This window comes from Xiphophorus couchianus, chromosome 9, assembly GCF_001444195.1.
Source record: "Xiphophorus couchianus chromosome 9, X_couchianus-1.0, whole genome shotgun sequence".
Lineage (NCBI taxonomy): Eukaryota > Metazoa > Chordata > Actinopteri > Cyprinodontiformes > Poeciliidae > Xiphophorus > Xiphophorus couchianus.
Window position 1 is genome coordinate 16,726,824 of NC_040236.1, and position 12,561 is coordinate 16,739,384.

The following is a 12,561-nucleotide window of genomic DNA, read 5'->3' on the forward strand; positions in this document are numbered from 1 at the left end:
CTGTTTGGTTTGATGATTATCCTCTCCTCTCACAGATTCTCAAATCAGGTCTCGGTACTTAGCAGTGTAGGCAGTTACCAAGTCCCACTTGAAAATTAAGTCATTTCCATAAAGCTCGCCAGCAGATGAAAGCATTAAGTGCTCTAAAATTTCCAGATAGGACTTTGTAAATTATAAAACAGTGCAACTTAAAAGAAGGAATGGTACAGTTGTAATCAATGTACTGGATAACTGTGTTATGGCTCTTGGAAGGACCGACTCTAGATATAATCTACACCTTGAGAATCTCCCCCATCCTCTCAAATGGGCTTCACAATCCTTCCAAGGCTGTAGTTGTCCCTGGTGCTTGTATACAGTTTTCTGTTAGTTTTTTCTTCCACTCAGTTTTCCAGTACCGTGCTTTGGTACAACCAGTTTCTTAATAAATGTACTTTTGTAGATTTTTGTCATTATTAAAAAAAAAATCTGACAAACCAGATTTCATTGGCTACAAGCCATAATCAAAATTTACAGAAACACTTGAGCATCTTCAGTTTGAGTGGATTGACATACTCCCATCTAAAGTGGAGATGTGTACAATGTGGCTCAAGAGAGCCCTGCAGAAGATGGTGAAGGAAGCTGAGAACGTCACTGAAATGCTCCAACCTTTTGTCTGTATCAGAACGTCTGAAGGAACAGGACTGGAAATTATTAGCCTCCTTACACCCTCTTCATGAACTGTTTCAATTGCTGGCTTAAAGCAGAAGCAGCACCACCAAACTGCTACATAGATTTCTGCCTTAAGCTGTAAAATTCCTGAATAGCCATTTGGAGATTTGTTATAACTGAAGATTGTGTACCTTATAGTATGGAACTCTATTCATGTATTTTGTTTTTTATTTTATAAATCTTTTTTGTTACACCAATCCTTAAGAAATAGGGTGTCGTTTTTTCAGATGCCATCAAATATTCCAAAGAAAAGAGAAAGATGCTAGTTGGATGATAGCTGGAAAGATATTAAATGTTTGGTGTCCACAATTGGTCCTGAGCGAAAACCTGATGAGAGTTTTCTGAACGCTTTGTATTTGTTTTTGTGTTTTATAATCAGGCATTAGAAGGGGCAGCTTGGAAAAAGGTCCTCCAAATCCATCACTTCAACGTTCGTGTTGTGATTAGTTTTCGGGAAGAAAGTCAGAATGGTTCAGAGAATACTAAATCAATTTGTTGGTGCCAAATATGTCTCAATTCTTAGGACATGGTAAGTGACTATAACGCTGTAACAGGCTGAATGTTGAAGATAATTAGTGTCGGGTTTTCGCGGTAGTTGACCCTGTGTCCTTCTGTGTGACCCGTATAACTGACTTTAGCATAAACCTGCTTCACGACGCAGTTAATTATTAACTTTTAAGTCTATGAGGTATGTTGTTAGCCATATGAGGACTCTGGGTGATTCTACTCTCAAAGGCTTATTTTAAGTTAACTATTGCTAAACTCATAACAAGTCCAAAATTGATCGTCACTACTATTTATAGTTCACTTGTTAGATATTAAAAAAAAATCCCATTTAAATCTACTAGTTCTTTTTGTACAGTTGCTTGCTACATTAGATGATATCTATTCAAAGAGCATTAAAAAAAAGATTTAATTTTATGTAAAGATCATAGAAGCTACAATTGAGTTTCAAGTCGGTCAGTAATTTTGTGTGAAAATATACAATGAAAATCTAAACATTTTAAGATGACGAACCCCTTTTTGGATTAAATAAGTGTTAGATGCAATATTATTACTCACCAATACTAATCTAATAATAGCTCATCACACAGAAACTGGAGCTCCAAATTTGTAAGATCTTTTACATAATGGATGTTGGTAAAAAAAAAAAAAAGTATCACAACTTGACACAAGCTGCTCAACAGTTTTAACATCAGAATAAGTCCTGACCAAGGGTTGGTCACTACGTTTCTGCAGAGACTTCATGTTCATGCCTTCAGATTAGCTCAAACATCACTTAGTAGCATAGATTTTCATGGGCAACCAAGTCCATTGAGAAGAAGCACATTGCACTCTAGATCAGTGGAGTGGAGTGATAAAGCGTGTCCCTCTGTCAACCCATTGGACTACTTTAGTTTTGACTGATTCCCAGAGTGCGGCATTTGCTGGACTACATTTTTAAAGGCTTTTTAAAAATCAGTAATTTGCGATCGGCCAGACAACTGCGATCGGTGCACCCCTGATTTAATGACATCTATTTGACATCAAAATTCATTTACTCATTTTGCCAACAGAGTCACAGGTTTAAATATGTCTGGCAATAGCAGATAATGTTTTTTATTGAAAGCCGCTATTTTTCAACTTTTAAAGCATTTATTTTAAACTTTTATTATGACACATACAGTAAGTCATTCTTTTTATAGAGTTCATTGTGCTGCCGCATGACCACAGTAAATTAACAGGAGGTGCTGTTGATTCATGCGTTGTATTTGACAGTTAAATTTGTCCTTTTTAGAAGTCCTCGTGTCTTCCTCCATCTCTAGGGTACCAAATATGGTTGCCTGGGGAACAGTTGGTGGCGTGGCGGTCATTCACTTCACCGACTGGCGGTTAATTCTGGACTATGTGCCATACATTAATGGGAAGTTTAAGAAGGACGAATAAAGAGAGGTGTAGGATGTGAGTCTTTTGTCCTTGTATTCAATACAGTTTGTTTCTTCTTATGAATTACCAGTGAATTTCAAGCAGAGTGTTTATAAATTTTAATCCAGCCTGTCGGTTCATGTTGAACGCAGGGCATGCTGGGTACCTTAGCTGAACACAAGCTTCTGTGTTAATTTAATATGGCTGCAACTTTGCTTACATCTGACACCTGAAGTTTTAATTTAGTTAAATTTTAAACTTCAGAAGTGTCCACACCTCCACCAAGCCAAAGGTCCAGACTCCTCTGTGCAAAGCAAACGTAGAACCAGAGGATGTTTTTTACTAGTCTATATCTACATAAAATTATAAAAATCTATAATGCAAATTAATTTTTTTTTAATTTGAAACAGAAAATAAATAATCCCTGCTGCAGTTGATTATTACAATCAAACAGTTGGAATATTTTCTTTATATTTACATAGACCAAAAGTAGGATGGACAGAAAATGTAGTGGTAGTTTTCGAATGCCTACTGTGCTGAATATTATCCCATTCGGTCTTTGTTGTAAATAAGAAAAATTATGTAGGAGCCCTCTTACCAACTGTGCACAGCAACAGATGGGGGAGGGACAGTCCTGCACTCTTTCATGCGTCACACAGCAGGAGAAAACTCTCCAGCACTTTTTTTTGGGTATCTACTCAAAGGGATTTTAATTTAAAAAAGAGGCAGGTTTGAAGCAGCAACTTTTTTAAAAACCTTGATATAGGCTGGCCAAAACCTACATAAAATCTTAATATTTTTGTATATTTTGCTTTATGCTGTTTAGTTTTATTTTTCCAAATTCGGAAACACATGAAATAAATTACTTTAACATTTATTTTATTTTGAATATGCTTTCTGTGCTTTAGTTCTTTCTGTGTACTTAATTTTGAAATAGACTAATCTAATCATTTAGACACCTCTGGTCTTTGTTTCTTTTTTTAAAATAATGGCTGTAGAGGTAGAATAGTTTTATAAATATACCAATGTCTGAAATGAACAGCTTCATAATCATGTTTCCCTGAGTTGGATAGTTCACCCAATCAAACAGATGTGTGTTTTACTCTATAAGCCTTGTATCTGCTTACAGGACCTGGACTCTGGGCACATGGCTGGACTTCTCTAGCAGCAAGTTTAAGTAGGATGGCTGGTCTCTGCAGGCTACATGGTGCGCTCTGTAAAAATGCTTCTTTTTGATCCATTGTTGTAAGATGTGAATAAGTTCTTAATTTATCCAAATATTTCCAAGATATCTTGTAACTTTCAACTATTAAAATGGTTTTGCTTAAAACTTTTGTCTTTGTTATTATTACTATTATTGTGACAACAATCTTCCATATATAAACATCTTAAGTGCGTATACGGAACATTAAAAACTACAGAAAACAGTGTAATGAACTGAAGGGGGGACAAAAATACACCTGTAGCTTTCAACGCCTGTTAAAATGTGTGCAGAATAAACGAAAAATAGCTGGAGTATTACTGCTGGAGGACCAGACATTGAGCTACAGGTGTCAAACTGGCGACTGCCCTGCGACTTTTAGATGCGCCTCTGCTGCACCACACCTGAACAGAATAATTAGGTCATTAGCAAGGCTCAGAGAACTGATCTACACAAGGAGGAGGTAATTAAGCCATTTCATTCCAGTGTTTTGTACCTGTGGCACATCTAAAAACTGCAGGACAGCGGCCCTCGAGGACTGGAGTTTGACACCCCTAGACGCACACTGCGATATTTGCGTGGATAATGTCTTTCATTTTTTAACATCGTAGGGGGGAGGGGACTGAAAGAGGAGAGGGGAGAAGGGATTTAACACAGCAAGAGGCTGAAAGCGAGATAGTGTCCTCAAGATGGATAAAAACGAGTAAGTAGACCGGCTAAACAATGAGCAAAACACCAACAAGGGAGTTAGTTGCTGTAATTCTTCTGTTTGGTGCCATTTTTAATATAAAAATGGAAAATATGTTTATCATCGATTAGGCAAACGCTGCGGTCTCTCGCTCTCTGCTAACAGCAGTCCGGTGGGTCTCCTGGATCTCTGTCGCTCTCGTTTTTGTTTCATTTAAACCACAGTTGCATGGTTAAAATATTTCGTTTAAGTACGTCGACATCTGTAGTACATTGAAATGTGTTTTCAACTTAAGGATTTAACCGTATAAAAATGCACGCAAGTATTTCTGCGTCGGTGTCGAGACGCGTTTACACAGAATCTCTTAGAACATGACATGTATTTTACATTATTCGCCTTCATTTCGCTGGATCTACTTTGTTCATTGAAATGAAAAAAGCCGGCTCCAAGTCTGAAGGACAACGGTCTTCATTGTGCTGGTGAAACGACCCCCCCCCCCCCTTTTTTTTGTCGTGTAACTTACGTAGAACTTGCGCATTTAAATTCACAATGTAGTGCAATACATGTGTATATATATTTTTTTTATCACTGCTTCTGTTAGTTTTAGCTGCGGTAATGGAGGCTGTCATTGCTGCTTCGGGGTTGCTCTACTTTCTGTTGTCACGTTTATGAACTCCATACGTTAATGGAGATGTTATGATGGCTGCAAGCGTTCAAACAGAACAAAAAGCTGGACTTCCTTTACGTGTCAAAATAAAAGATAAACGACCTAACTTCTATTATCAGATAAACAAGCACACATAGGTTGTACGTAAAAAATGAAGCTGTTTTAGCTTTATTTTTTTTTTGTGCTTGACAAATCAAATTTAATATAAGCAGTATTTAAGTTTATTTGTTGCTTATTTTTTAAGTGTGACACTTACTGTGTTCACATATGCTACATTAATGCAAACTTCATTGAATGAAGGGGTTTCTGTGGTTATGGTGGTATCCTCGCTTAGAGTGCTGGACACACTCATCAAAAAATTATGGCAAACTTCAATAAATCAACCTACTATTTTTACTAAATATTCTAACAAATATTCTTATGTCATTACTGAATGAATCAACTTCTCTGATTAAATGTAAATCGTGATACTTTTAAACAGTGCTGCTTCCTTGCCAGGTTCCTTTTGAAAAAGAGATTGTAGATCTCGGCTAAGTTTAATCTGGTCTTGGACGTCTATGGCAGAAGATATGTGGAAGTTGAATAGATGAATTTAAAAATCACTCTACCACTGTGAATTCATGAGCGCTTTTAGAAAAATAAATATATGAAGAATTCATTGAAGATTAATATGAGCTAAACCAGGTATTGGAAAAAGTATCTGCCCAGTTTTTTGGGTAAATATTTTGTTCCAATTATTGCCTAACATTTGATTATTTCCCCCTCTAATTAATGGTGCTCAAATTAAAGACAGATTTTTTGTCTTAATTTTTTTAATATGAGCTCATGCTACTGTAGAACATTGCATATTTATGGTTTGCCATTTGTCTGACTGGCAATAGAAATGTTGGAGGGAGAAAGCACTGGGTTGGAGGAAAATAATAGAATAACTCCATGCCACTCAGGGTGACGATCTTAAAATAATAATAATGAGAAGAAAACTAAATTTAAATTATTTGAATTTAAAGATTGCCTTTCTGTTACTTGATTTATGAAATTGTAAAAAGTAAAAATAATGACCTTTGGAATAATGTCTGTTATTTGAGGTAAATGTAGGGATGGCAATGTGTATCTTTGTCATATTAAAATTTGAGGGACAGCTTAATTATGTGTATTATTGTTATTGCTCCTTTTTACTCATCAAATTTTATTCTTTATTTTTTTCCCACATTTTTTAAATTAAATCAGGAAGAATAAAACTTTGTTATAGTAGGATATATGTATGAATTGGTCCAAAACAGCAAACAATGTTATTATATTAGGCTGTGGCCATGATTTTTGTTTTTTTCCTCTCATGCCACCAGACGGATTCTGTAGGAAACAATTAAGTAAATGTTGTTTGTATTTAATAATGTGTCATAGGTCCATGTGTTTATCTCAAAATGAATTGTTTTTGTGGTTTCTAAACATCTGACCTGATTTCACTACTTCAGATATTTCTAATGAGCCATTTAAACAAGAATGCAATGAACACAAAATACCTAAATTATTAATGTGACCATTTTTATGTTGTCACATTAAAATGCTAATAGACTTCGTGACCTATATTGAGAACTCGACATAAATTTTTTTGGACATTTTTTATTTTTTTTTTTTTCCAGAAGCTTTTCTTTTGAAGTCTTAAACCTGAACCGTCCGGTCCTAGCTCCGCGCTGCTCCGTTTTTCCTTTGCGGATGTAGTTCCAACGGTGACACGCAGGTGGTGATGGGGCCGAGATCCGCGCGGAGCGATCTCCGCAGCCACAAAGAGACGACGTGCTTTCAGCCGGGAGATCCCATTACAGGGGGCACGCGCTTTAAAATGGTTGAAACAAAAGCGTGAGAAGCTCCAGACCAGCCTTTCAGGTTGCAGCGACACGTTTTTCCAAAATCCGACCTGGCTCTTTTGCCGTAACTTTTAGCGGATTCACTGGCCAGCCGCGGGGGAAAATGGAGAAGAAAAGGTGGGATTGCTCTGCTCTCCCTAAAGGCTGGAAAATGGAAGAAGTGACCAGAAAGTCGGGTTTGTCAGCTGGGAAAAGCGATGTCTATTATTTTAGGTACTAAACGACTGGTAACTTGAAGTACACCACAGTTGCACCATACACCGAGATTGCGGACGGAAGCAGGCAGGAAAATGAGCGGGGTGGTCGGTACCAAACAAAAAAAAGTTTTGAAGGAAAAGGGGAGGGGGTGGTCTGTTTTTGTGGGAGGACAAGCAGGCCACCTCCTCCCAGAAGGAGTCCTTTCAGCCGCACAGGCCTGCCTGGGCCTTAATGGTCAACAAAAGTCAGTGTGATCTCCGTTAATAATTCTCTCTGTGTCCCACTGAAGTCCAGATTTGTTCTCATTTAGCAGAGGAGAAGAGCAAGATGAGGAACAGAGGCAAGACAGGGGGGAGGCGGGTCGGTTGTATAGCTTGTGGTAGGCTGACTGTACAATCATAACAGTTGACGGTTTCTGTGTCATGTAAGATGCATTTGCATGAGATACTAGCACGAATCCACCCACCGTGTTTCATTGTTGTTCATTGATCAGGCTGGAGATACTGATGCTCCCTTTAGGTGCAGCTGCCGTGTTTCCATTGTAAACACTAGGTGTTAGTTTCGCCATCTTTACTTTGTGCTCATTCATATCTGGTGGTACTTTTTTTTTTTTTTAACATTGTTCTGAATAATTGTTTTTCATAATCATTTCTGATTTGTATGACTAAAATTCTGTTGCTCATCATTAGACAAAAGAACTTAATTGAGTTTTTTTTTTTTTCACCATAAAAACAAATGCATTCATTACTGTGATTTCAGCATCATTGCTCGTCTAGATGTGTAAAATGCTTTAGTTGCACGTTGTGGTTCCATGTGTGGATGTGATGTCTTAATCAGATGAGCCTGTGTAATTTAATTTTTTGTGGAGCAACAGTTTGTACTAATACAGTCATATTTCTCATCAGTCCATCTGGGAAGAAGTTTAGGAGCAAGCCTCAGCTGGCCCGTTACCTCGGTAACCAGATGGACCTCAGCTCCTTTGATTTTCGCACGGGGAAGATGCTGATGAGCAAACTGAACAAGAACCGCCAGAGACTGCGATACGACAACAACAACCAGAACAAGGTGAGACGATTTAATTTAATTTAATGCACACACAATAAAAATATACAAACATGTTCAAATGTATACACACACACCCCACTGATTTATAGATAAATGTCTCTTAGTAAGTTGCAAAGACAAAAACCACACCGAGCTTATGGGATAGTTCTGGCTAGATATTTGCTATAAAGCATTTTTGCTATAAAGCATTTATAATTCATGTATAATTCAGGACAGGGCTTCCCAAAAGCTTTGCAGGAGCTGGCCTTTTTCTTTTCTTAAACCAATCTTGATGTGTTTGGCAGCAGTGTCCTGTCTAGTTGAGATTAGGTTTAAAAATCTGGAGGATATATGCATTTTTTTGTGTGTGTTTGTTTTTCTTCAGCAAATTAGCCCCATAGCATGATTCTGCCACCGCAATGCTCAGCAGTATTCTTAAATTTCAAAGCATTACCTTGACTTTTCCAAACATTCTTCTTGTCATCGTGATCAAGAAGTTCAATCTTTTTTGCATCTGACCATAAAACTTTGACTCTTGTGGGCATTTGGCTTGTTCTCTGATCCTTTTTAAACATTTTTTTTTTGTCTGGGTCAGATGGTTGAAACTTGGACATAGTTGTGTTCCAGTAGGACAAATAAAGGATCCCAAACACACATCCAAACTAAATAGGCAAAGGAGGTGCAACAAGCAATGGGACTTTTTTTTTTCTCGTAACAAAATGTGAATATATGATTATTTTGATATTTGACACAACAGTTTTGTCTTTTTAAGGACCCTCTTCATATCGCAATTATACTGAAGGCCTGGTAAGCCAAGCGGTTTTAAGTGTTTGTTCACATGCAGCCTGAGAATGAGTCTCCTGTGTTCAGACCCACTATATGCAAAATATAAGCAAGCTGAGACACAATGATGCAACCGTAATGCAACACTCTTCCTCAAATGTTACTCAGAAAAGTTTTTTATGCAAAGTAGTTCTGCTTGATCTCAAAGCGATGTTTGCTTTGAAGTGGGCGGTTGTAAGTGTAAATATGCCGTGGGATCAAGTTTCATCCCCTTTTTTTTTTTTTTTTTTGCCAAGCCACAAAACAAACAGGACATTATTGCAGCTAAATCTTCATTTCCAAACTGATCACTTTCCTCTCAGATTTTTGTTGCATTACTTACAGAGTCCAAATCAGCCATGATCAATAATTCTTTCTCTATTCGCCGCTCTTATTTCACAGGGCAAACCTGACTTAAACACGTCGCTGCCGGTAAGACAGACGGCCTCCATTTTTAAGCAGCCTGTTACAAAGGTCACCAACCATCCCAACAACAAAGTGAAGACGGATCCTCAGAAAGCCGTCGATCAGCCCCGACAGGTGAACAGCCCCCAGTTATTATCTCAAGCATCCCGTTGCCAGAAAGACTGGTTTCACATACCATAATGTGACGTATTAGGTGTCAGAAGGGGTAAAAGTTTACTTTTGAACTTCCTGTATTGTGAAATTACATCTTGAAATGGGAACATTTTCTTTTTTTCCCCCCAGCTTTTCTGGGAGAAAAAGCTCAGTGGTCTTAACGCGTATGACATCGCAGAGGAGCTGGTGAAGACGATGGAGCTGCCTAAAGGCCTGCAGGGTAAACCGCTCGATCCATCAACCAGAGTGGTAGCATTTCTGGAGAAAGTCATCCTGAAAATGTCTGATGACTCCTTCTGCAGGTGTCGGCCCGGGCTGCACGGACAAAACGCTCCTGTCGGCTATAGCGAGCGCCCTGCACACGAGCGCCGCGCCGATCACGGGGCAGCTGTCTGCGGCGGTGGAGAAGAATCCGGGCGTGTGGCTCAACACTGCCCAGCCGCTCTGCAAGGCCTTTATAGTCACAGACGAGGACATCCGGTAGGTTGTTGGTACCAAAACGATCACACTGTTAAAGCTTCAGACCGTTTAATTACTACAATTGTGTTTCAAACAGCCGTATCTGAAATTACGTCCTGGTGAAACGTTTGCATTGGTCAGTTTTAGAGATGTACAGTTAAAAAAGGGGAAATATCAGCTGGACTCTGGGAACAATGCTGCTTGTTTTACGTTTATATGACTTCCATTTAATATGTCTGGGCACAGTAAGGCTTGTAATCCAGCCAAGTTTGCTGTAACCTGATTGCTTGTTAGCAGTACCCCCAGCGACCACCAGGTCTGTGCAGAAACGCAGCATCTGCTCTGAGCTCCAACTGTCGCCTCCTAACGACTTCCTGTTGCGCTTGTGTGCAGGAAACAGGAGGAGCTGGTGTACAGCGTCAGGAAGAGGCTGGAGGAGGCGCTGATGGCCGACATGCTGGCCCACGTCGAGGAGGCCTCCAGCGAGGGGGAGCCCCCGAAGGACGAGGGCAACGGCAGCGAAGACATGGAGACCGTATAGCACAGGTAGCAGAGGCACTGGCGAAGGGCACAGTCCCCCTTGTGCCTTTAAATTCATGCATACGCCTTTAAAATTTTACACCTGCAAAATTATCAGATACAGCAACTCAAAGTAGTTTACAATTGGGGAAATGGAAGAAAAAATGTTCATTTTAATAATTTTATTTATTTATTTTTTTACAAAAAAATCTGTGAAGTGTGGCATGCATTTTTTTTTTTTATTCAGCCCATTTTTACTGAGTGCAACCAATTAATATCAGAATTTATTTAATTAAACAATTGTAATGACCTTTTTCACAGTGTCATAATTTGAGACGCTGAATTTTGGGTTTCTGTTACCTGCATGTATAATCATCAAAATTACAAAAGAGGTTTGGAATTAATCACTTTGTTTGATTCTACATAATATGTGAGATAACTGGCAAGAAATGCTGAACTTTTATGCAATATGAATTTTTTTAGATGTGCCTGTAAGTGACCCGAGACCATCCTGCCCATTCGTACCATGTAACAGTGGTGGAGGCATCATGGTGTGGAGACGGTTACCCTCTGCTGGGAAGCTGATCAGAGTTGATCTAAATGCAGGACAATCCTGGAAGATAACCTTTTTTTTTCATAAAAAAATTGACTTGAATACATGTCACATTTTTACAGAACGTTATTAAAAAAAGTTAAACCGTGTATTTTTATCAAATTTTATACTATTGTGTCGATATTTGGCATAAATCCTAATAAAACACCTTGAAATCTTTGCATCTGTTAACTTCAGGTTAACAAATGCAATAAGTGGAAGAATCAGATTCTGCTCAATCAAATGGCGTCCAGAGTAAACGCTCCTTAACTCGCTGGTGATTGTTTCTCCTGGCAGGTTGTTGTGAAGACCGATTGGACTCATTCGCCCCCCGTAAACACGAGCGTTAACCGTAGGATTTCCATTCCAGTGCGGCCCTTAAGAACTGTCCCTCGGTGTCCAGTCTAGGCGTCCACTCACTCCAGAAGACCCTTGGCAGTCATTTTACCACCCTTGATTGTCTCCATTAAGTGGGACTCTGTGACTGTATTTATGAGCGCAGATTTTTAATTAGTAAAACAGACAACTATGAATGACAACTATAAATATATTCAATATAATTTCCTTACAATGTGTCAAAGATGAGTGTTTAGTGTTAAATGTATTTTTTACGAAAATGTCTCGGATGGATTTGTGCTTTTTGTTTGCGACAATCATGTCCGATCCAAATGGTTCGGGTCAGCAGACAGCCGGCGTGTTTGCTCCTTTTGTTTCGGGCACCTTTTGAGGCGAATGGTTTTTGTACTGTACTGCATCCGTTTTTGGAAATTTAAAGTGAAGCTCAACCTATCATATTTTGTATTTAAATGTCTTGTTGAAATCATGGTGTGGTTTGTTTTTTGTTTTTTTTTCCTTTAGCTTTCAGAGCGTTTGGTGGTTTGGTTTTGCTTATATTTTGTTTTTCATCACTAAACTGGGTGCTTAGAAAGTTCAACAGTACTTTTGTACATTTTGGTTTTTTTTTTTTCTTTTTCTTGTAAAGCATCTGTGTTATTACACACTTGCCGCCTCTTTTAAAAATTCATGCACAAAACCGGCGACGACGGATGGGATAGTTTTTAATCCGTCACTTTCCAAGGAGAAAGGGTTTTACAGTTTCTTTGCTGGCTCACAACATCGAGCTGGAATCATGAAATGCCCTGCTCAACCTGAGCAGGCTGATTGCTGAAATGTGTTAAAGAAATAAAATTTGTCACTATGGTACCAAACCTCTGCATTTTGTTCTTATGCACATTTTACATGGAGTACAGTACAAATGTTTGGGGAGTTGATTGGGACTAATTGTGAAAAGCCAACAAAAGTAGTGCATAATTG

General features: G+C 38.6%; 2 protein-coding genes across 13 annotated transcripts; both read left to right on the top strand.

The window, feature by feature from the left end:
- Positions 1 to 1,085: 1,085 nt before the first annotated feature.
- On the top strand, positions 1,086 to 3,943 carry LOC114150618 (cytochrome b-c1 complex subunit 10-like). The gene is made up of 3 exons (XM_028027166.1): positions 1,086 to 1,237; positions 2,514 to 2,649; positions 3,743 to 3,943. Exons 1-2 carry the CDS (start codon positions 1,176 to 1,178, stop codon positions 2,632 to 2,634), a joined length of 183 nt encoding a protein of 60 aa, XP_027882967.1. The 5' UTR covers positions 1,086 to 1,175; the 3' UTR covers positions 2,635 to 2,649; positions 3,743 to 3,943.
- A 419-nt stretch (positions 3,944 to 4,362) lies between these two features.
- mbd3b (methyl-CpG binding domain protein 3b) lies at positions 4,363 to 12,455 on the top strand. Of its 12 annotated transcripts, none has more exons than XM_028027101.1 (8): positions 4,422 to 4,517; positions 7,543 to 7,611; positions 8,138 to 8,297; positions 9,501 to 9,638; positions 9,807 to 9,897; positions 9,980 to 10,157; positions 10,530 to 10,682; positions 11,545 to 12,455. In XM_028027101.1, the coding sequence occupies exons 1-7, from the start codon at positions 4,504 to 4,506 to the stop codon at positions 10,675 to 10,677; spliced, it is 798 nt and encodes a 265-aa protein (XP_027882902.1). In that variant the 5' UTR covers positions 4,422 to 4,503; the 3' UTR covers positions 10,678 to 10,682; positions 11,545 to 12,455. The 12 variants fall into 12 exon arrangements, with proteins under 12 accessions (XP_027882906.1, XP_027882902.1, XP_027882904.1 ...); XM_028027103.1 differs by having other exon boundaries at positions 4,424 to 4,517; positions 7,543 to 7,572; XM_028027102.1 differs by having other exon boundaries at positions 4,439 to 4,517; positions 7,546 to 7,611.
- The last annotated feature ends 106 nt before the right edge of the window (positions 12,456 to 12,561 follow it).

Coding starts and splice junctions, on each gene's coding strand:
- mbd3b (XM_028027094.1), top strand. CDS start 7,325: ATGAGCGGGGTGGTCGGTACCAAACAAAAAAAAGTTTTGAAGGAAAAG. Junction 7,612..8,137: donor GGTCGGTTGTATAGCTTGTG/GTAGGCTGACTG, acceptor ATTTCTCATCAG/TCCATCTGGGAAGAAGTTTA. Junction 10,158..10,529: donor GTCACAGACGAGGACATCCG/GTAGGTTGTTGG, acceptor GCTTGTGTGCAG/GAAACAGGAGGAGCTGGTGT.
- LOC114150618 (XM_028027166.1), top strand. CDS start 1,176: ATGGTTCAGAGAATACTAAATCAATTTGTTGGTGCCAAATATGTCTCA. Junction 1,238..2,513: donor GTCTCAATTCTTAGGACATG/GTAAGTGACTAT, acceptor CTCCATCTCTAG/GGTACCAAATATGGTTGCCT.